The sequence below is a fragment of the Monodelphis domestica genome, chromosome 1 (assembly GCF_027887165.1).
Source record: "Monodelphis domestica isolate mMonDom1 chromosome 1, mMonDom1.pri, whole genome shotgun sequence".
Classification (NCBI taxonomy): Eukaryota; Metazoa; Chordata; class Mammalia; order Didelphimorphia; family Didelphidae; genus Monodelphis; species Monodelphis domestica.
In genome coordinates, this window is record NC_077227.1 from 572,058,884 (window position 1) to 572,083,994 (window position 25,111).

The 25,111-nt window shown below is 39.2% G+C and overlaps 1 protein-coding gene across 2 annotated transcripts in view; it reads left to right on the forward strand.

Moving 5' to 3' along the window:
• Positions 1 to 25,111, forward strand: part of TGFA (transforming growth factor alpha) — a 134,804-nt gene that overhangs the window by 102,424 nt on the left and 7,269 nt on the right. Inside the window, exons 3-4 of one of the 2 annotated variants that reach the window (XM_007476289.3) lie at positions 10,210 to 10,327; positions 20,732 to 20,881. In XM_007476289.3, the coding sequence (XP_007476351.1) occupies positions 10,210 to 10,327; positions 20,732 to 20,881 (268 nt within the window). Of the gene's footprint in view, positions 1 to 10,206; positions 10,328 to 20,731; positions 20,882 to 25,111 lie in introns of both variants that reach the window. The other variant, XM_007476288.3, reaches the window with a different exon arrangement.

Genomic DNA, 25,111 nt, shown 5'->3' on the forward strand with positions numbered 1-25,111 from the left:
AAACTGAGGTAAACCTAGGGGTTTGTGATTGCCCATGGTCCCGCAGCTAGAAGGGTCTGAGATTGGAATTGAACTGGAGTTTTCCTGACTCCAGGTCCTGCACTCTGTTTGAGGAGCCTTTTCTAAGCCTATTAGATATATATGCCACTAGCCTAATTTTCAAGAAAATCTTACTTTTCTTTCACTATACTCTTGTATCGGGACTACAGATACTGGCTGTATTGTATCTTTAAGAGCCAAATGGAATGAGGAAAAAGTAGTTTGGGGTGGCATTTTGGAGTTACAATTATAACTATTACTATAAGGTTTGATTTGTTAGATATAAATTTTATAGTATCACTATTTTAAAGATGGATATCAATAGTAGTGGAATATTTTTGTTCTGGCAAATTATTGGAACCTCCTAATTTCAGGAGTAGCTCCAGAAAATAAAAATGAAGGACACTGTAAGAATTTTGAAAAGAAATGTCAAAGAACTGAGAGACTGCAAGTTAATTCATAGTAACTTCAGGTCTAGGAAGTCCACCATATCTGTACTCTATGAATAGCCTGATATTCAAGCATTCAAAAATACTAGACCCCTTAATAATAATTTATGGTACCTGGGACCTGATTTACACACCTCCTCCTAAGGAAAAGGGTGAATTGGTTTATAGAAGAGGTATAACTTGAGGAGCATGGATAAGAAGACCTAAGCAATTAGGCTAAACTGTATGCAGAACAGAGTTTGAGCACAAAGTTGCCTCTAAGCATTTCCCTCAAGAAAGATTCTACCTTAACTGACTCTGGGATATCTCTTCCTGTGGGACACAAAAACAAAACAAAAAAGCTACACCAAAGATGAAGATTCAGAACAGAAGCTCTCAGGAAACCTTTTAAATGAGGGAACCATGGACAAAACTATTCCACCTGGAATGATAGTGCCGCTAGGGACTGGAAGCCAACAACAACAATAACAAGAAGCAGGAATTACAGGACCATCTCCTTATAGTTTTGAGCAGAAGCAGAGAGAAGAATATCTTGAGAAAAATTTCCAAGAGAAGAGAAGCAGCTAGAGGATTTGAAGAAATAGCATGAGGAAGAAGTCCTGGAGAAGCAGCTGGAACATGCCATACAAGAGTAACACTCTAATAAAAGAATGAAAGTGAAGCCACAAGAATTTTGAAGCAGGCATTTGAGGCCAGGGATAAGGAGAAGAAAGAAAGAAAGAAAGAAAGAAAGAAAGAAAGAAAGAAAGAAAGAAAGAAAGAAAGAAAGAAAGAAAGAAAGAAAGAAAGAAAGAAAGAAAGAAAGAAAGAAAGAAAGAAAGAAAGAAAGAAAGAAAGAAAGAAAGAAAGAAAGAAAGAAAGAAAGAAAGAGAGAGAGAGAGAAAGAGAGAGAGAGAAAGAGAGAGAGAGAGAGAGAGAGAGAGAGAGAGAGAAAGAGAGAGAGAGAGAGAAAGAGAGAGAGAGAGAGAGAAAGAGAGAGAGAGACAGAGAGAAAGAAAGAGACAGAGAGAAAGAAAGGGAGAGAGAGAAAGAGAGAGGAGAGAAAGAGAGAGGAGAGAAAGAAAGAGAAAAAGAGAGAAAAAACTGAAGGAAAAGCTGCAAATAGATGAATGTTGTGTACTAGAGGAGAACTGTCAAACACAGAAACCACATTGAAATAGAATTGGGAAATATTTAACAAAATAAATAAAAAATACAATAGGACATAGATAATGTTAATTTGTAGTTTCTAAGTCAATATGCAGTCAGCTGGGACTCTTAAGAGGTTTAACAGACTGTTTTTATCTGAGTTTGGTGCCACTGAGCCAAAGAACGAGCTCCAATGTATCTTTTGGCCAGAACACTTTTGAGACTGCCATTATGTCGTTTCTGCTCATCTTATATCAACAAATAGATGAGAATATTTTTAATCCTAAACCAAGTACTCCCTAGTCCTTGACAGCTTCCTCAGCAAAATAGTTGAGAAATTAAGTTCAGAAATAAGAGTGGCATGATGTTTTAATTTTAAAAAAAGTCAAGATCCTATTCTGAACACCCAGCTCCAGATAATGTATATGACAGGAATCTGGAAAGACATTGTGCAAAAGTTGGCCTGTTCTGTATATGGATGGTAGCTGTCGCCCTTTGCATAAGAGACCTAAACAAGGTACACTGGGCTTCTCCAAATTTGGTCAACTTCCGCCTCCATTATTGGTTACGCTACTTTGTGTATCATAGTCATGCCCCAACTTTGGGTGAGATTTCTACTTGTCCTTTTAACTGCTGAGGATGCTTTCATCACATACTGACATTTCGTAAAGAAACTTGGAGATAGGGAAGCTGGATGGCTGAAATGTCTTACTTCAGAAGAAAGATTTGATATGCCTCTCTGAGATGAATTTAAAAGTCATCTTGAAAATAAGATGGCTTTTCCTAGAATTAAAATATATCTGCTGCTTGGCTGGGTGTTTGTTTTTGACCTTCTTTTGTCAGCTCCAAGAAAGCTTCACAAAACAAACACTAGCAACTCACACTTATTGCAGCAAAGAAAAAACAATAGTGTCCAGGAGCACATGCTGCACACTGGCAAACATCAATCAGGAAAGGCAAGTCATATCTCACTGCCTCACAGCAGATGTACTATGTTAAGATCTCACCCAATCATGGTTTCTTTTGTGCCCCCAATGTGTGCTGCCTAGTGCCTTGGCTCTAAAAACCCCTAGGGTACAGAAACATCTCAAAGCATAGTTACACTGCTACCAAACTGAACCCTCTAAATGTTCAGGTTTAGATAAATAGGATGATGAGGATTATGATCAGCTGATCCTGTTTACCCAGATCAGGTGTAATATAAGGATAGATCAATAGACTGAACAAGAGGAGGACTATGTTCAACCAGCAATCAGATTTATTTACAATATCCCAGGGAACACTGGACAAGTTGTTACTCAAGTGTCTAGGTATAATTTCTATTAATGAATTCTATATCCAGTGTTGTATAGTACTGTTTGTGTTTGTAAATACAATGTTCTACATGTATTTTTATTTTCTTTATTATTATTCTTTTATTGATTTACCCCATATTTGAGGCAGAAGTGGTATTAGCACACATTTGAGCAAGGGGGAATTTTGCTTCCTAAAGGAAATTAAGCCAGTTAGCTCTCTCTCATTCTTTGGTTGTGAGATAAGTCATAACTGCTTAGCTCCTGATGCTTATTTCTGAGACCAGGAAAAGTATTAGCATGAACAAGTGGATTGGATATCCTTTAAAGTCCTATTCAGATCTAAATCAATGATCGATCCTATGAACACCTAGCTTCTCAGTGATCTATGTGAAGTGATCATGTACAGTTCAATTCCTAGCAATCTTTTATTGGTAATGCATCTGTGCTGGAGTGTGAATGGCCAGAATCTCCAAATGAAGAACTTCATTCCTGTAGATAGTCAGATATCCAAATGAAGAATGGGTCTTAAGATTTTATAATTCCAGAATCACCAAAGTTCTGGATGTTCCCATTCATTTAGGAAGGCTCAAGCTGTTGAGTCATATTATAATAGGGAATCAAGTTGCACAAATAGGGTGGAAAATCAAAGAATCAAATAGAAAATAGAAGCAGACCAATTGATTTCTCACCCTTTTGCTTATCTATGTGGATTTTGCTACTTTTGCTTCATTCATTTAAGTATAAGTAGGTAGGTTTTCCTTTAATTCACTGACACTGGTACTTCACTACTTAGAACAGCTCATAGATCATTGTAAAGTTGGAGATTTCTGTGTATTGTCACTCTGGAAGATAACCTCTAAAAAGATCAAAGAAGATGGCCCCACAAAAGTACCTTTGGGAACACACTGTATTTCTCCACCCAGGAAAGTATTCTTTTGTACCAATCCTTTGTTTCTTATCTCTGAGACAAGCTCCTTATCTGAGATGAGACATTCCCTAAAATCTCTAGGTGTCTCAATTCTTTTAATAGGGTTGGGGTTTTTTGTGGTACTTTATCAAAGGCTTTTAGAAAAATCCAAATAAATTACATTTACTGATTTCTACTGTCCACATTATTTACCCCTCAAGAAGTATAGTAGCTACTGAGGGAAAAAAAAAACGCAGGTATACAGATTTAAAAAATTTTTTTTATTTTTTTCCAATTGCATGTTAAAAAACAATTTTAACATTCATTTTTTAAAATGTTGAATTCCGACTTCTGCCCTTGCCCATTCCAATCCTTGAGAAGGAAAGCAATTTAATATAGATTATACTTGTGCATTCATGTAAAAAATTCCATATTAGTCATGTTGTAAAAGACAACAGACAAAAAAGGGAGAAACAAGAAAAATGAAGTTTTAAAAATTATGATTAATTTTGCATTCAGAACCCATCATTTCTATCTTTGGAGGTAAATAGCATTTTTCATTATGAGTCCTTTGGAATTTGCTTAGATCCTTGTATTTTTGAGAAAACCCAAGTCATTCACAGTTGATTACTGCCCAGGATTGCTGTTACTGTGTATGCTATTCTCCTAGTTCTACTTAGGACACTTTGTATCAGTTCATGTAAGTCTTCCCAGATTTTTCAGAAACCATCCTGCTCATCATTTCTTATAGCACAGTAGTATTCCATTATAAGCATATACCATTACTTATATTTAGCCATTCCCTGCTTCCCTTCAGTTTCCAGTTCTTTGCCACTACAAAAAGAGGTCTATAAATATTTTTGTACATATAAGACATTTTCCTTTTTCTTTGAGCGCTTTAGGATACAGACTTGGTAGTGATGTTGCTAGGTAACAGGATATACACAGTTTCACAGTCCTTTGGGCATAGTTCCAAATTGCTCTCCAGAATGGATGGATCAGTTCACAACTCCACTATCAGTAATGTAGACATATAGCAATGCAGAGTGGTTGTTTATTGAACCACCTCTTTTTCTACATGACTTGTGGAATTTCACTTCCACACCTAACTTACCCAGCCAGTCATATAACTAATCAGTAACTGAACCAAAACTAGAATTGAATTATATTTAATTCAGGTTATTCTTTAAAAAGAAGATGAGAGAAGAGATCCAATATTGGGATGATAACTAGGATCCATACAATTTGAACTTTGATGACCCTTTAGAAATGGCAAGAGTGCCCATGAATAGGGAGGACCCACACCATGTAAGGCCTAGTACATAAGATGAAAAGAGATCATCAGAAAATTATAGCTGTAAGTCGTCCTTTAAAGTCTTATCTACTGTTGTTTCAAAATGCTTCTAATGAAAAAAATGCATTTGTTAGGAGGTTGATTAGAAATGCAAGGTAAGCTATTCATACTTTCTACTAATCTAAGGACTCTCATTCTGTTTATTTCTCACAACCCTTAATGGCAGTGATGATAGAACTGTGGGCTGTCCAAGCATAGAGATACATGTCTAGAGTTCCTGCTACTTACTATGAAGTCGGAAACTGGTGGGTCACTTGTGCTACAGGGGGCTAGAGCTAGCGCTAAGTCTGGCACCAATATGGTGAGCCCCGGGAAGAAGGGCATCATTAAGCTGCCTAGAAAGGAATTAACCAGTCCAGGTTGGAAATGTTTACATATTGATCAGCAGTAGAGTTGAGCCTGTGAGTGCTTCCTGTAATTCTGGCCTGGACAATGTAGGAAGACCCATCTATAATTTTTAAAATAAAATTCTGTGGTCTATGAGGCAGAAAACCTGGGTTTGAACTCAGGCTCTACCATTTACTGTGTCTGTGACCTTGCCAAGACCATTCAGCTCTTTAGGAATACCAGTCATGTTACCTGACTTTATTGTTTTACTGTCAGGAAAGCACTCTGTAAACCTTCAGTGACATAAAATTGTTGTTATTTGTCCTTTATTTTGGAAGAGGATCTTCCATATAAAATATATACATATATATTATATATATATATGATAAAAAATAATACAAGGATCATTACTCTTCCTCCTGATGGTTATAATTAAGATATTATACTGTGAGATAGAGTAGGTATTAGTATGATTATTCCTATTTGACATACAAGAACACCCCACCCCAGTTTGGAAACTAGATAACTTGACCAGTCACGTGGCTAATTAGTGGCAAAACTGAGACCACAATAGAAATCAAGGCTCTTTGCCTCTATTCCTACATTATTCCCTTTACAACATAATACTTTACAAAACTTGTGATAAAACTCGATTTTTCTTTTAAAACTTTATTAATAAAATGTATAAAGTGAAATATGGTAGAGGGGGATAGGAAAACATATGGGCATTTTGTTACTTATAAGAATCCTGTCTCATCTACCTACCACCTGTGTGGTAGTATTGTTGTTTTAATTGTTTGATCATGTCTAATTCTATGTGATTCCATAGATCATAGCTATCCATGGAGTTTTTTATTTATATTTTAATATTAAAAGATATTTTATTTTCTCCATTACATATCATCATTTTCAACAAATGTTTTCCAAAATGACAAGATCCAAATTGTCTCCCTCCTTTCCTTTCCTTTCCTTTCCTCTCTGGGAGATGGTAAGCAATTTGATCTGGGTTATACATGTATTGTCATGTGAAACATACTTCTATATTGGTCATTGTTGTAAGAGAGAATACTCATATAAAACCAAAACCCCCAAATGAAACCACAAACAAACAAAATAATGTGAAAAATAGTATGCTTTGATCCATATCCATCTTGACTCCCAACAGTTCTTTTTCTGGAGGTGGATAGCATTGTCTTTCATAAGTCATGGAGGTTCCTTGGCAAGGATACTGGAATGGTTTGCCATTTCCTTCTCTGATGAATTCAGTGGAACTTTCTGTCAGGCAATCAGAGGTTAAGTGATTTGGCTAGGATCATACAACTAGGAGTGTCTGAGGCTGGTTTTTAATTTAGGTCTTCCTTACTCCAAGCCCAGCAGAATATCCACTGAGGCATTTAGCAGCCTCCTAGACATACAGAGAAGGTTAAATGATTTGCCCAAGGTCACATAGCTAGGAAGTATCTGAGACTGGATTTGATCTGGGGTCTTCCTAAATTTGTTACGTAGAAAAATCCTGTCTCCTTACCTGTGTAACAAGGGGCAAATCATTTTACCTTTTTGGCCTCAGTCTTCTTCATCTATAAAATAAGAAGTTTGGGAGGCAGTGAAGCAGCATAGTGGAACTGAGATTTAAAATAATTTCAGATGGTCTTCCTAGCTCAGTGACCCTGGGCAAGTCACTTAACCACAATTACCTAGCCCTTGACACTCTTGTCTTAGAATTGATACTAAGACAGAAGATAAGAGTTTGGTTTTGTTTGTTTTTTTAAGAAAATAAGAAGTGTGGACCAAATGTTTTCTAGCATCCTTTCCAACTTGTGATCTTACATATCCCTGAGAGTAAAATCAGAGACAGTCAGCCAAACAGGTACGTTGGGGAGTAAAGTTTCTCGTATACTGACATACTCTAAATAGTTACCATTCTATCACATGAGATTATGGATGGAAAAGCACTTTTCAAAAACTAATTATCCAGACCATATTTATAATCACCATCATTATATGATCCTGTATACTAATTCCATAACTTGATCCTAAATTCTACCTTGACACATTACAAGAGTAGGACTTTCACATGAGTTTGTAAGCATTTTAAAGATGCAGGGCTTGGGGAAGGGAAAAATCACCTATATTCTAATCTGGATTATACTACTGTCTTTTGTGCCCTTGGGTAAATTGCTTACCCTCTCTGGACCTATTCTGGACTGTTTGGGATTGGGAGGGTGGGGATGGCACAGTATAGAATAATTGGACCTGCTCCATAACCCTGAAATCAAGAAGATTGTCTAACACTCAGGAATCAAAGGTGGAAGCCAAGAGGATGGAATGGACAATGAGAGACAGGCTATGTTACAGACCTGGTATCTTCAGGCCATCGTAGAGGGAAGGGGTCTGTAATGATCCTGAAAAAGGATATCCCTTAGTCTTGGTGGTCCCATTACACCAAGCTGTTACCGTCCCAGATAGAACTCTTAGGTTCATAGTCATTTCTCGCATTGGGGAAACAACTTGAGAAGTATGGATGAAGGTGAGATTGTTAGGAAAGGGATGGGATCTTACCCATTTGTTTTCCCATTTAATCCATCATAAGTAAGGAGAAGCCAATCAATGAGGCCACATAGAAGATAGAAATTTCTAAAACAGAAGATTCCAGAAAAGAAGAGAGAGCAGACAGGCAGAAAGTCAGGCAGGAAGACATGTATCAAGCTAAGAGATAGTCTGACTATTAAAAAAAGAAAGGCTTTCTAACTATCACACAGCATTTCAGTTTCTTTATCAAATGATGGAATATATAAAAAATGCTTTGCAAACCTGAAAGACATATACAAATGTTAACTGTTATCATTATTGTCATCTGTCAAAAAGGGACTATAATAACCACTCATAGCCAGAGACAAAGATTCTTGACTAATTTTTTCTTTAAATCCGTGGTCCCTGGAGAAAACTTTCATGGAAGTGACCAACTGGCCAATGATCTTGAAAGTCCACTCATTTCCAACATATTTAGCTTATAGAAGGGAAGGCATGAGGAGTCAAGTTTAGGTCATCTAGATTTCAGTCACCCAAACTAGGTGCTTGAGTGTGGTAATCTTGAGACTGAAGCAGCAGCACAATAATGGTTAACACTTGGATAGTGTCAGTGATGGTCCTGAGACCCAACCAAGTTATACCAAATTCCTGTCATTTCTCTGAGTTCTGTATAGGATGCCTGGGTTCCTTAATGCAGGGGAAAGACCAGAGCATTACAGGGAAGGTGGGGTCCACTGAGGAACATCAGATTGATTTTTCATCTCAGCAGGGAGATTCTAGGGATCCACTAGTGAGTACAGCATGAAACAAGAAAATGTCTAACAATGAACCACTTTAGATACAAAGTTTAGAGAAAAGAGGTAAGACAGGGGATGCCAGGAAGTAGGAGGCAATGTATCTGGAATGGAGACAGCCTAGCACAAATAAGCCTTATATAGATTTCAGAGTACAACTTTCTCAAAAAGAAAAAAAAAAGCAACTACGTTTTGAAAGGGATATTGTACGTAAGGATTTCTGAAGTCATCTCTTTCTAGTACCTTCATTTTACAGATGAGAGAAATTGAGTCTTAGGGAAAACGATTTGCCACTAAGTAGTAGAGCCCAAATTCAAAATTAAATCATCTAATCCAAATCCAGTTCTTTTTTTCCCCACGCTTCCAGTGATCATAGATCTTCTTAGATCGTCCCCAGTTCTCAGTCTCCACACTTGTAAATATGAGAAGGTTGGACTAGATGATTTTCATGGGTCTTTTCAAATCTGGCCAACTGTGTTCTTAGAGTCTAATTCAGGTGCAATGCTAGCAATGGTGTCACGGGCATATGACTTGAATCCAAGCTCTTAAGAGACAGTGTGGGTGGCTGGCCACAAGTGACACAGCTGCTTCTGAACTTGGGCCAATGATTTCTATGCCAGCTGTGCCTGAAACTTGCAATGAGACATTAAATACATCCCTTGAATCCTTTCTTGCTCCTTAGTTTCCTTATTTATAAAATGAGTTGTGAGGAATTGCTAATAAAATTGATGTTGGTTTTTTAATGGAAAATGCTATAGCTTTTAAGTAAGAGAATTATCCTGGCAACTTCCAATAACCCTTAATCCTTTCCCCACCCTACCTCCCCAATAAAGAGGTTGAAAATGTCATCCGAAACAGCTGAAATTTATGTGGTGGACATCACTTCTGCCTCTGCCAAGAATGTTTAAATTGACTATTAAATATATATAATAATAATGTCCTTTACAGAGTACTTCAAAGTTAGCAGAATCCTTTATAAACATTCTCTCATTTGAATTATCCAACAACCCTCCAAGGCAGGTATGGCAAATATTATCCCTATTTTGCAGATAAACATACTGAGCATTGGCAAGCTCAAGTCAGTGGTAGAATTGGGATTCAAACCCAGTTGTCTTGTAAGTCCAGTGTACTTTCCATTACATCAGAATGTCTCACACATGGATCAAATAACCTATGTTTCATTAGGGATTTCAGACAAGTTTAGTGTTCTCTCCTCAAAATTTACCATCAAGTAACATTTGTCCACAGTCTTTCCTTTGTGAGCAATGCGATGACATAGCCATCTACTGCCAACAGTGTTCTGCACAAACACTTAATAAGTGTTTACCGAATGTTCATGGCACATTCCACCCAGTGTCTCACTCCATTCCTTCTCTTGTCCCAGCAGGTCCCCCTATGGCAGCTGCCGTGGTTTCCCATTTTAATGAATGTCCAGATTCCCACAGTCAATTCTGCTTTCATGGAACCTGTAGGTTTTTGGTGCAGGAAGACAAGCCAGCATGTGTGTAAGTATCTTCTGGTCTATGGACCTCTGAACTCCCATATGCAGATGTGGTCCCATCCATCAGTAAGAAATACTTGACCTGATGGCTCATTGCCCACAAAAGCTCAACAGCCAGAGGATCAGTCAATCAAATGATTTCTCCAAACAGTGTACTGGGTGCAGTAGGGAATATCAGGAAGGATGGGGGTATGGATTGTTCCCCATAGGAGCTTACTGTCCAATTGGGAAAATCATGTATGTACATGTAAAGATAACAACACATCTCTCCTCTCTTTTCTTCTTACTTTTCCCCTGTCCCCTCTCCTTTCTTTCTCCCTCTCTTCTGTCCCTCTTCCTTTTTTCCTCTCTTCTTTCTTTTTCTCTCACTCTTCTTCCTTTTCCCTCTCCATCTTTTCTCCCTTCTCCCCCTCTTCTTTTCTTCCTTTATCTTTTTTCTTTCTCTCCTTCCTTGTAATGATTTAGCTCAGTGATGTTGGATTCCACGTATCCCTATGGGTCACATATTGATTTAGTTTTAAGCTCTAATGTTATCTATGTTTTGGTGGATTTTGTTCAATTCATTAAACATTCCCCAAATACACTTTTATCTGGTTCAGGCCATACTCAGGAATGGTGTGGGCCACATGCAATGTACATCTTGACAGTTTAGATTACAACCCTCCATTTTTTATTAGATAGCTAATTGTTTTTGCTTTTATTTTTAAACCCTCATTTTCTGTCTTAGAATCAATACTGTATTGGTTCTGAGGCAGAAGAGCAGTAAGGGCTGGGCAATAGGGATTAAGTGACTTGCGTAGGGTCACACAGCTAGAAAGTGTCTGAGGCCAGATTTTCACCCAGGACCTGCTATCTCTAGGTCTGGCCCTTGATCCACCAACCTATCTTGCTGCCTATTGTTGCTTTTAAAAAATGCATCACCTGGGGGGAAGCTGGGTAGCTGGGTAGCTCAGTGGATTGAGAGCCAGGCCTAGAGACAGGAGGTCCTGGGTTCAAATCTGGCCTCAGACCCTTCCTAGCTGTGTGACTCTGGGCAAGTCACTTAACCCCCATTGCCTAGCCCTTACCATTCCTGCCATGGAACCAATACACAATATTGATTCTTAGATGGAATATAAGGGTTTTTTAAAACAATGATTCAAGGCTCAAGAAGTTTGCAAGGCTCTCTGACATCTTCAGATGAAAGATTTTACATACATTTTTAAAAGAGCCATTCTTATTGCTTATTATTACTAACATACCAGTTATGTCACTCATCAACTGATGTCCAGGGAACTAGACGAATTGTGTCCAGGGGCCCTGATGACTGTGAAGAACATCTATACATGCAGACACCCACAATCTGACCTGGAAGCCTTTCATTCTCCTGTGTGAGAAAGCTTCACAATAAAATGATGAGATAGACAATGGACATTCTTCCTTTGCTTGGAGAATGTCTGTACCAGAGACCAGTGGCATTCTTTCCTTCCAGAGGAGGAAGTTGTGGGTGAGAATCTCTGAGCACCTGAGGATATAAGCTGCCCCACTAAAATGAGAAGTGAAAGATAGATAGATAGATAGATAGATAGATAGATAGATAGATAGATAGATAGATAGATAGATAGATAGATGCTGAAACCACACTGATGATAGACCATAATTAAGTTTTATACAAGCCAGACTTGGGGGTGGGGGGTCCACTGTGGTAATTTGGGGAGACAAGATAGGAGCTCTTATAAATATTTGTATATCTGAGTGAGGGAACTCTGAAACAAGCCTTAAGCAGCCAATCATAGCCATAGAGAGTAAGATGCACAAACACACCACTCTTTTGGATTCTTCCAGGATTATGGTCCTAGAAATGTGAGCTTTATGCAAGTGTTCTTCAGACTCAAATTTCCCACAGGTACAATGCTCTAATTGGGGGTTAGATTTCAGGAGAAAGCCAAAATGGCTTTTTACACCATAAAGTCCAAGGGGGGGGGAGCTAAAATTGACTTGGAAATACACAGATAATTCTCAACAAAATATCCAATGATAGCAATTCCTCCTGTTGACAATTTATATCTAATGTTAGCCCTCCATGCCCACCCCCCTCTACATGTCTCCCTGCTAGCTTCTATCCATATTAGAAAACTGATTTCAAAACGATATATTCCAGGACAATAATAACCGAAGTAAAGAAAACACAAAGCTAGAAATGGTCACATGTCAGTACTATTTGCCCTAAGGGCAATGACCTCACCAAGTGAGGAATTAGTATGAAATATTTCTAGCCTAAGGACACACCCAAGCTCCCTAGGCTATTTGCACCCCAAAGCTACCTGTATAAAACCTGCAGAAACCTTTGGAGGGGAAAATGGTAACCAAAAGTTGAATCTTGGGGACCGGTGACAGCGGTTGAAATTTCACACCTGTTGAAAATATTTTTAGGTAATTGAGTGTCCCAGAATCTGCCTCCCATCAAAAAGTATGAGACCAAGTTACCAAAAAGCCAAGAAAAACACTCCTACCCCCTTACCTCATTTCATTTTTGTGAAACTTAGAAAAGTGTTTCTGAGTAGGGATGGTTGGGCTGCTTTGTTTTGTTTTACTTTTTAGTTGCATAGAAATCTCTTTGCAGAGTCACCAGATCACCTGGGGAGATGTTAGAAAGGGACCTTTTCTTTTGGGTGGTTTCTGATGGTCCAAGTCCAGTGAATAATTGAGGTAGCCAAAAATAGAAACAAAGAAACACATATTTGTTTCACTTCTAATAAATATTTGTTAAGTAACTACTATGTGTAGGACCTAAGTTAGACCTTCAGGATAAACAGGTGAAACCAAGCAGTCCCAGACCTCAAGGTGCTTTAGCTGAGAGAAGGGAATAAAATACACTGATCCTAACTGTATAAATTAGAATATAATCAGCAACTCCTAATCCTGCTTATCATTTAAACTTGTGAGGGACTGAGGTGGGGGGTGGGGGGGAATGCCTTTCACTAGAAGCCAACATCCAGAAGGACGCCTTTTTTCCCTTCCCTTAAGCAGAAGAATGGCTAACCCTGAAATGTCACCCTCCAGGCTCCCATAAGCCTTAACCATCATGTTCTCCTCTCAGGATCCTTTCCCCCCCACTTAAGACTATCTGTCCTTCCTTGCCTAGGGACCTGCCCCAACACTGCCTATGCCCAGACCCAATAAGAAATTCAGCCTTAACTTTCTTCAGTTCCTCTATTTTCCCATTCCACTATTTAGCCTGCTACCCTCCTAAACTTTTTCATTTTTAAACCCTTGCCATCTCTCTTAGAATCAGTACTGTGTATTGGTTCCAAGGCCGAAGAATGGTAAGGGCTAGGCAATGGGGATTAAGTGATTTGCCCAGGGTCACACAGTTGGGAAGTATCTGAGGTCAAATTTGAACCTTGACCTGGCTCTCTATTCACTGAGCCACCTAGCTGCCCCTCACCCTCCTAAATTGTTAAGAAACTCTCCTTCAGCCTAAATCTTTTCCTCTCACATTTTTTTCACTATCCAGTGCTCCCTGAAACAGGTTTTTACTGAATACGGCATATGGTATCCTCTCCAAAGTTAGCTTCTCCTCTCTTACACTGCCTGACCCAGGTCTACAAAGAATTGGAGAATTATTTTTTGATTCTAACCTCTTTCAGACCCTCAGCAACCACCACTCTAAAGAGTCACTCTTTATTGTCCAGATCTTTGTCACTATCATCCAAAGCTCCAATAAATAAGTTCATCAAATCTAGCCTCAGATATTTCCTAGCAGTGTGACCCTGGGCAAGTCATTTAGCCCCCATTGCCTAGCCCTTACCATTTTTCTGTCTGAGAACAAATACGTAGAATTGATTTTAAGATAGAAGGTAAGGGTTTAAAAAAAAAAGTTCAGTCCCTCAATCTTCTCCACCCCAACTCTGGCTCATTTCAAACATCATGACCTCCTGGCTCCATAGCCATAACTACCATTCTACTTCAGCCAAACATGGGAGTGGTCCCTTGTAGCAGCCACCTACCCCATCCTCTAAGAACTGAATTTGTCCCAGGTGCCAGAATTCCTAATCATCCTTCCAGGCACCTACAGCATAGTCATTCATCTTTAATTCTTCCCTCTCCCTCATCCCTCCCATCCAAGCATTGTAATCTTACCTATTTTGCTCCCACAGTGTTTTTCCCATCTTTCCCTTTCTCTACTCACACAGCCAACAGCCTAGTCCAAGCCTTTATCACCTCTAGCCCAAACTGTTGCAGTAAGCCTCCTAATTGTTTTCCTTACTTTCTTTCTCTCTCCTTTCTAAGCCATGGTCCACACATCTGCCAAAATCATCTCAAAGCACATACCCCCCCCCATACTAAAAAATCTTTAGTGGCTCTTAACTGACTATGGTAAAACACAAACTTCTCAGCCCAACATTTAAATTTGACTCCAATTCCCAAGGATTGTTATAAAAGGAATTCATATTTTGCCTAAGGGTTGGAAGGCAACCTCAGAAGTCCCTTTCAACTCTGTGGAAACAGTCCTGTCTTTTATACATTTTTTTCACACTGCTATATTCTTTTTCATATATTGTTGCCTCATTTTCCATCTCCCATCTCCTTGACTTTGCCTGGACCCCCATGTCCTAGACCAACATTGGTGAACCTTTTAGAGATTACATACCTAAACTGTACCTTCAAGCTGCCTGTGTGCCCCTGCTTGACCAGACAGGGTAGGGAGGAAGTACTCGCTTTGGTCTGCTGGGCAGAGGGGCAGGGTATATTAAAATTGTCCTCAGGTGTAGTGGAGAGGGGAAGGGGAGCAACTCCCTCCAGCACACCAGGGCATGTGCGCCTCACCTTCACCAACATCGTCCTAGACTATACTTCCTTTTCACTTTAGCCTCCTAGATCTCCTAACTTCTTTCCAGGCTTAATTCTGGTCCTACCTTTTTGAAGAACCCTTTTTTGATCCCTCAGTCATGACTATGCTCTTTCTTTATTCATTAATTTTGCTTATTTATGTACATGCTAGGGAATATAAACCCCTTTTGAGGGCAGAATGTTTTAAGAAAAAATTTTTTTTCATTGGGGGAGGTAGGTAGGTAACACAGTGGAAGAGTGTCAGACCTAGAGTCAAGAAGGACTTGGGTTGAAATCTGGCCCTAAAAAGTGCCTAGTTGTGTTCCCCTGGACAAGTCACTTAACCCCAGTTGCTTAGCCCTTACTCCTCTTCTGTCTTAGAACTATTCTAAGACAGAAGATAAGAATCTTTTTTTTTAATGAAATCTTAGCCCTTTTCATTGGACCTTGCCCTTCTTTGATTCTTAATAAATATTAGCTAGTTAATGTGGTAGAGAATAATATTATATTAGAGATTAAAGTTACTATGGAAAAGTAACAAAGGTCAGAGAAGGGAGTATAACCTAAAGCCATGAACTTCAAAGGGCAGGTTATCAGTCAGGTTGACAAAGTTTTGGACTGATAATAGGGAACAAAGAGATCGCTTTTTGAATTGGGAATGAGGGAAACATGAGAGAAGGGGCAAACCTTTTTAACAGACCAAGTTGCAAAATGTATCCTGTACTCTATACTAATACCCCTTAGAGACTTTCTGTGAACCTGGACTCCCTGATGGTAATTAGCCATCTTTAAGATTTATCTAGGTACAGGAGTCTGTCGAGTTCTAATAGCCTATTGGAACAAGGATGATGGTCCATAGTTCAATGTAACATTTTACAGTTACAAAGTACTTTATGTACAACAACTCTTTATGGTAGTAGACATATCATATATGCCCATTTTATAAATGAGAATACAGGACATCTGACTCCAAGACCAGTGGTAGCCTTTGACAAGCTTTAACTTTAAGTATCCCTTCCCACCAAATCTCTTCTCTTTGTGTCCTATTTCACTTGGAAATCAGCTCCCATGGACTCTATTACCATCTCTATGATGCCATCAATTCTATGATGATGGGGATCTACCCATCCTGCCCCAATCTCTCTACTGACCTCCATTCTTGCGTCTCCAATCACATCTCAGATAGATCCAACTGGATGTCCAATAGACATCTTAAACTCAGTATGGCCCAAACCAAACACATCTTTCTCCCTAAACTTTTCCCCACTCCTAATGTTCACTTAATACAAAGGAAACATGGTCCTCCCATTTCCTAAGGCTCAGAGTCACCCTAGACTTCTCACCACCTCTCACCTCGACCCCCCCTGCTCCTTATCCAATCTGTTGCCAAAACCTGTTGATGTCACCTTTGCAACATCCCTTGTCTGTTGCCCCCTTCTCTCCTCTGACACTGCCACCACTCTAGTACAGTCCCTCATCACCTTACCATTGCAGTAGCCTGCTGGAGAGCCTGCATACTTCCAGTCTCTCCCCACTCCAATCCATCAATCTATTCAACCATGAAAGTAACTTTCCTAAAATGTAAGTCTGACCATGCTGCCTGCTTGATATATTCCAAGTGGATCCTTGTTGCCTCCACGATCAAATGCAAAATCCTCTGTTTGGTATTCAAAGTCCTTGATAATCCAGCCTTCCTTACCTTTTCAGTCTTCTTATATGTCACTCTCCACCCAGGTACTCTGATGCAGTGGCCATGCCTCCTTGTTATTCCCCCAGTAAGATGCTCCATCTCTATGCACTGGACATTTTTTCTAGCTGTCCCCCATGCTTGGAATGTTCTTCCTCTATTCAATGTACTGACCTCCCTGGCTTCTTTTAAGTCCCAACTAGATGCCTATTTTCTATAGGATACCTTTCCCAAGCCCTCTTGATTCTTGTACCTTCTCTCTGTTAATGATTGCCCATTTATCTTACATGTGATTTGTTTGTACATATTTGTTTGTGTCTCCCCCATTAGCTTTTGAGGTTCTTGAAGCCAGGGGACTGTCTTTTTTCTCTTTTTGTGTCCCCAGCACTTACCACAGAGGGCCTGCATATATAGTAGGTACCTAATAAATGTTTCCTGACTGTCACATCAGCTTCATGTTCAAGATCCCTTCCAGTCCTGGCATCCAATGAGTCTCTGAATCTCAGAACACTTGAGACAATGGGGAGAACAGAAATTTTAGAAGCAAGATCAAATTTGATGGAAAACCCACCCATAGCTAGATTTCTAAGGTCCCTTCCAACTCAAAAATCCCATGATATGGTGATCTTTCTCTGACCCAACAACAACCTCTTTGTTGATGAGGGATTGGGCCACTGGGTCCTTGATACACCAGCTTGGCCCTGCTCATCAGATGGAGCACTTAGAAAACTGAGAACCTCCAACTGGGTTTTCTGACCAGGAGCCAAACTTCCCCCACTAAGCAGCCTGTGTTGGCAGTTTGCCTGGGAGCCTGGAGGGGCCCTGCTTACTTCATAGACATTTTAATTCTTCTTTTTTTAAATGGAAATACACCCAGCCACAATGTTTGCTCCTGGAGACACACCAAAGCATCCTTGTGGTCTTAGAGTTTAATCACCAACAGCAGAGGGGAAAAAAGAAGGAAGAAGGTGGGGATATAAGGGGAGGAGAGACCTGGGGGAAAGCATACACCTGGCTGGAATGCTTCAATGCTTTGCCTTTCATCCAGTTACACTAGGTTCTCTATGTGGATCAGTTAATTCTCATTAACCTTCCTCTGATGGAAATCAGGTGAGTCCCATTTTTACAAATGAGTAAACAAACCGGTAAGGGAAGCTGAGACTTTGTCCCACATAGCTGGAGGCCTATGATGAAATGGAAAGTACACTGAATTTTGAGTCAAAAGAGATTGGGCTTGAATCCTGATTTTGTAATTTAATTGTTCTGCAGTCATTTTCAATCTGACTCTTCTTGACCCTATTTGGGGCATTCTTGGCAAAGATATCGGAGTAGTTTGCCATTTCATTCTCCAGATCATTTTACAAATGAGGAAACTGAGGCAAACAGGGTTAAGAGAGTTGTCCTGGGTCACACAGCTAATAAGGATTAGAGGCCAAATGTGAACTCAGATCTTCTGGACTCCAGGCCAGCACTCTATCCATGGGGTCACCTAACTGGAAGTAAATGCTTAATAAATATATAGTGTCTTCCCCTGCCCCACCACTCTAAAACATTCTCCACTCAGCTGCCAAAATGATCTTCCTAAAACTCAGATCTGAATATGTCATACTCTCCCACTACCTCTCCCACTACCTCTCCCCCTCTCTGGGTCTCAGTGATTTATTGTCTATAAAAAAAGAGCTCAAAGCTTAGATCTTGAGATCTGAAGCATTTTCTGAGTTTTGAAATTTAGCCCCAAATAAGTATGAGCTGTTTTGCCTATTCATGAAACAGTTCCCCTTCTATAATGACCATGATGTTAAAAGTTTGGATCTTACCAGTTTCCCCTATGTTCTACATATTTCACAGCTCTCTGGATTTCTTTCATTCATCTCTTTCCATAGGAAAATTGGTTTCCCAAATATATAAATGACCCAAGGGCTTTTGTGGGATACTTGGAAATCTTGTTTTTTCCAAGCTAGAGGCTGAATCAAAATTCTTCCTTGCTTAAAGATTTCATTCATTGGCACTTCATCCTCTTACCTATTTCCTCAAGAGTTTTTAAATCTAAAATGGGAAAGTAAAGGAGTTATCTTTATGTATAGAATTCATAACTAACAAGTAACTGTCATTTTATTACCATAAAGAAGGAAAATAAAGTCAAATAATATTTTTATCCTGAATTTAATAAGGAAAAACATTGAAGGGAAGAGTGTGAATTCTACAATGGCCTGAATAGTTGGAATGTCATAAATGTGTTCACTTTATTATCCAGATTATGGTTTCACAGAATTTTAAAGGAGCCCAGTGCAATATGATATTAATAGATTTGAAAGTCTATCCTTGTGTGTTTACGAATTTACATGTGTTTCTATATATACACGTGTTCATTAAGGAACTTCTGGACAGAAATTAAAATTGTCTGGATAAAAATGTCCACGGCATGAGATTTTTGTTTGTGTACATCAGAAAGTGTGTATTTCAGTAGTGTCTTCCTCCTAACAAGGAAAGCTTCCTCTACAAAAAAGGGAGAAAACCCAGCCCTAGGTAAGGGTTGGAGACTTCCTTACGGTCACTTAGTTTTTGTCTGGCACCTGGCACAGATCTGGTTTTCATGCTGTCAGAGTAGGTCGGGAGACTTTCATACCTAAGAAACTGGCTACTGTTGCTTCTGCTACTTAAATTATCACTGCAAAGGAATTTTAAAATCTAGAAGCATCAGAAGTGGGGATGGAATTACAGACTAGCCCAACTCCCTTATTTTACAAGAGAGTTTTACAATTTTCTTGGTTCAGAAATTCAAAGATCATAAATTTGAAAATGAGATTGGCCCTAAAGGCTATCTAGTCCAACCTCCTCCTTTTACAGGTGAGGAAACCCAGGCTCAGTAAAGGTGACTTGCTCAGAGTCACACAGGGAGTGAAGAACAAAAGCCAGGATTTGAACCCAAGTGTTCCAACTCTAAATCCTATGCTTTTTCCACTTTACCATACTTCCAAGTCCATGCCCAAAGCATATAACAAACAATCAGTGTGGGCATGATCAGAGAGCATAGGATGATAGATTTTTAGAACTGGAAGGGAGCTTAGAAGTCACTGAGTTCAGACTTCCTCATTTTACAGAAGAAAAAAATTAAGACCTCACAAAATTGAAGTGTGATTTGCCCAAGGTCACACATCTGGTTAAGTACCTTAGGTAAAATTCAAATCTAGATCTTCCTGAGTGACTCCAGATCCAGTACTATTTCCTGTACACAGTATAGTCTCTTAAACCCTCATGGTTTAGAATAGTTGTTGAAAGTATTGCATTAATGTAATTATTTTAATTCATATTCCTCATAAATTCTTCATTAAAAAAATACCTGGTCCTCTTGGGTTTTCATCCTCAACATCATAGCCTTTTTTTCCAAAGCTCCACCAAGGAGCAGCAATAATCCTTGAGGAGCCCTTTTCATCCTAGAATCATCAGATCATAAGTTGTTCCTAATTAATTATTCCAGTCACTCTGTGAAGAAGATGTGTATGATAGTCCTTTGCATAAATTTAGAAATAAGGTCTCAATTTTAGATGATATAGCAGTAAGTAACAGAACTGGGAAGGTCACTTTCAAACCTGGACTCGTTTCATAAACTTACAGGATTTTGACCTAGATAAGCCCTTGAGGATGGCCTAATCAATCCCTTTCACCCTTCTTAACTGACAGATAAACTGTCTCTGTAGGATAGTGGATTGCCCAGGGTCACACAGGTCATAAAGAACAGAGTCAGGATTGGAATTTTGTTCCTCTGTCTGTCCCATTCAGTGCTTTTTCTGCTCTGCTGCATTTCTCTTTTTGTCTTTAGCCCTTCCCTTCCATTGCCACTCAAGAAGTATGAGCAGAAGTAAGGTACCAACAAAGAGAGAACATCACTAACTTCCCCTTTCTCCACAGCTGCCATTCTGGGTATATTGGGGCACGGTGTGAACATGCAGACCTCCTTGCAGTGGTGGCAGCAAGTCAGAAGAAACAGACCATCACTGCCTTGGTGGTAGTTTCCATAGTAGCCTTGGTTGTCCTCATTGGGGTCTGTGTCCTAATACAGTAAGTATCAACTTAGATCAAAGGTTCTTACCCTGAGATCTGTGGACATTTTTTATAATTGTATTTCAAGATGGACTATGATGTATAATCATAGGATTTAGAGTTGGTTAGACTTTACAGATTTCCTAGTATGTCCCATATGTTTTATAAATAACAAAACTTAAGCTCAGAAACATTTTTCTAAAGATCACACAACTGATAAGTAATGGAGCTAGAAGTTCTCTTGATTCCTTCTTATCCAATCATATCCATCCTCAGATTAAGTTACTCCTTAAAATACTTTAGATATTCTATTCATTTTTTCAGGTCATCAAAGTGTATGTTTTTAGAGCCAAAAGGGATCTTAAGGATCATGCTATTCCATCCCATCAGTTTAAAAATGAGAAAATGGAGCCTAAGGAAGTTAAGTACCATGCCTAAAGTCATGCCATAGAGGCAACTGGGGAACATGAGTTGAAACTCAAGTAGCTCTTCTAAACTTCAAGGCTAAGGCTCTTTCTACTGTACAAGGCTACCTCTTTTCAAAGGAATATTCCAGGACTTCTGGGTTTCAGGAACCACAAGGTGGAAGATTAGTCATTTTTTCTGATCCTCATGATTTCTCAAACCTCTCCAAAGTAACAGTTATGCACAAGAGGCATGGCCATCTCTATGGTCTAACTCAGATGACAGCCAAATGAATAAATGGCAGAGAAAGCTAATTCCTAATTCATTCAGGACCCTCCTCTTCCACTGGTTTCCATACTTTGTCAGGACAACATAGACTTGTGGTCTGGGATCCACTCAGTAGGTTCTTTGCTGTTGCTGTTGTCTCTACAGTCTCTAATAGCACACACTCTGCCCCCTCCCTGGCCCTACTCCCACTGCACCATTCTGAGCCAACAAGTGATAGAATTCAATTTGTCCCTTTCCACTGCCATGTTCAGAGGAGGTGGAGGTATAGGAAATCAGAAGCTTCCTCTGCTTGGGGCAGCAATGTCCTTGCCACTGCTCATCACTCCTCAGTAAGAGCACTCTGGAACAAAGGGACCTGGAGAAAGGCAGCATCATGTGTGCAGGGCTCCTCCATGCCTAAAGAAAAGGGGATTGGCATCTAGCTGAGGCCAGTTCTGTCCTTCCAGAAGTCACTTGAGGCAGAAAGAGAGCCTGGTGAAACATGAATTACCAACTGGGGGAAGACAGTTAAGTTCAGTCACTAGAGAAATGGCCAAGGGAAAGAAGGTAATCAGAAAGTTAATGATAAGGGAATATAAGGTCAGGAAATGACTGAAATTATCAGAGATCTTAGGTGTAAGATAACTCAGTTAAAATCTAAATAAACAAATGACCTCCAGATCACCCAAATGAGTTCAAACATCTCTGAATAAATATTGTAAAACAAAGGAAAATGAATCAATACCTGATTACTCAGAAGATTAATGGATTCCTGAAAGAGTATGGAACCACAGCAGGGTGTTTAGGAATGGTTCAAGAGAGAAATAAGAATCATTACAGCATAATTTATGGTCTTCACAGTAGAAATAATTGATAGTATCTCACCAAAAAGAGAACAACTGATTGGATATACATATACACAAAAATAAAGGGCCACCTGGAAGAAGAGAAAGGAATAATAATAATAAAAGAAAACATGATCACTATATATAAGAAAAAACATGTATTGTAGAGATAATTTAAAGGTCTCTCAGAAAAGCATGACAGGTCATAAAAGCTAGACACTAATATGCAAGAAATAATACATGAAAAATCCCCAGAATTTATGAACACAGACAACAAAGTGCCAATTGAAAGAATACTCAGATTGCCTCCAGAAAAGAATCCTATTGTGCAAACTAGAAGACAGTTGTCATTACATTTGACAGTTCAGTTACAAATAAATTTTGCAAGTAACTTGGAGAAATACTTTAAAATGCATAGGAAAGAAAATTTGGACAACATGAGACTATTCTGTACTCACTAGAATCTACAGTAGGGATGAAATAATGTGTTCCGAAGAGCAAAGGCACTCAAGATGCAACCCAAAGTGATATAACTTGAAAACCTAAACCTAATCATCAATGAAAAAATGAATGATCAATAAAAGGGAGACATTTGAAGCATTCCTACAAAGAAAGCCAGATGGGAGCAAATAATTTGCTTTTCAAATACATAAAACAACAGAAATATTAAAAAGGTAAATACATGCAGCAACCAAGGAAGGCATAAATTAACTGAATAAATTATCCTGGGTGGGGAAACATCCTAAAAAGAGAAAGACACATATGAGATTAAAAACCACAGCATTATCTATGTAGTTCAGACTGCAGATATCCAGGGGGAAAGCAATAGGGGGTAGAATCTCCAAGGAAGACTTCATAAAGGATATAAGATTTGAGCTGGGCCTTTAAAGATAAATAGAAAATATGGATTGAGAGAATAGACCATATACCCTATATCACATTCATAAGACTGGTCTTTTCTCTTTGCTGTAGATACTTTTTCTTCCATAGGAATCTTCTCTATAGATCATAGAAACCTTCTCTGCCAATTTTCAATGAAGTCTGATCCTCCTTTTAGATAAAGTGGGCCTGATATATCTGATCATCTTAATTGTTCTTATTTTTAGCTATAGTTAGCTTTAGAATCCATTTCCTTTTCCCACTGAGCACTTCATCCCTTCTTCCTTTCCCTCAGCTACCTCTGTAAGTCCTGTTCACACATCATCAGTAGAATCTGGTGTATTGTAATGGAAAGAGCACAGGACTGAAAGGAGAGGAAGGCACCATGGTCTTGCTTCTACCACAAGCCCACTAGTACTTTGTATGATTCTCATTCCTTCTCTGGAACTCAGTTTTCTGATCTGTAAAACGAGAGCATTGAAATAAATAATCTGATACTCGATGAATGAAAAACCCTTTCCAACATCATTTAGTCAGGCCATTCTGTGAGCAAACAAAGAAACTAGATTTGAATCCAGACTCTCCTAGGTACCAATGTGACAAGGCATGTCATTTGTTTCCCTTCTCTGGACCACAGCTTCCTCAATGGTTAAATGAGAGGCTTGCCTAGCTGAAGTTAATCTGAGATTTGTAAACTCGGTTTTAAAAAAAATGGATAGCTATTTCAATATAATAGATTTCCTTCAAATTATAATTCTGAGAAAGGGGGTCCATAAACTTCACCACACTACCAGAGTAGAATCTGTGACATGGAAAAGGTTAAGAATCTGAGGACAGAGTGAATTCCAGTCCCTCCTACCTCTAGATTCTGTAACAATTGGCTGATTTTTCAAGCCCAGGACTTTGTACTCCAGAACTTCACAGATTAATAAGTACCTTTTTCCCATCTGATCCCAGGGAAACCATTCATTCATTTATACATATTGTATCCAAAGAATAAACCAGTTTAAATGTACAGAAGCAGTAGGTTGACCTTGCAATACTATGGTGATGACACACACCCACAAATATGTTAAGCTTTCGGTGACCTGATAGTTTGGGTCCTAGGAGTCCAGTTTACAAAGCTGTGAGTCATTCCCTCCCTCCACCTCCAGCCCCCACCTCCACCAAGCTTTTCCCATGACTTATGTCATTCTATCCAAATTCCTTTCTTAACTTTAAAGAAATGGATAGCTCTTTACTTCACCTTCCCCAGATCTTCAAGAGGTATGGCATGGATTAGGATGGCTGTTGAGTCTCAGCCTTAATAACTCTTTCTTAATAGTTTTGCTCTGTTGAAACAGGGTCTTTCAACTTCATCCAAAGGCCTTTAGGAACATTCATCCATGAACACAGTTCTCTTGTCTGGGAGGCAGCTAGGTATGCAGCCCTCTGGGTAAAAAAAAGAAAAGGCCAAGACTGGGGAAGAGTTCAAAGGATTCTGTAAATAGCTCTAGAAATGAGAAAGTGATTCTTATACTCCTAGAAAACTGGCACAATTTGGGGGAACAGAAGTGTCCCCAAATCTTAGGGTTAGGATAAAATTCAGGGATCATTCTGGTCCAACTTAAACCTGCCTAAAAATACTCTCTTCACGATCCCTGACAGGGATCATCATCCTGCCTATGCTTGAAGTCCTCCCATCACCCTTTGGGTCTTTTCCTTATATTGAACTGCAATCTGCTTCTCTGTCCTCTTCCCATTGCTCACTGGCCCTGAAATGCTACAGACATTAATGTAGCATCTCATAGTATCCCTGTGCCCTCAGCCCTTGTTGGGAGGGAGATAACATCCAGACACCCCCTTTCCATGG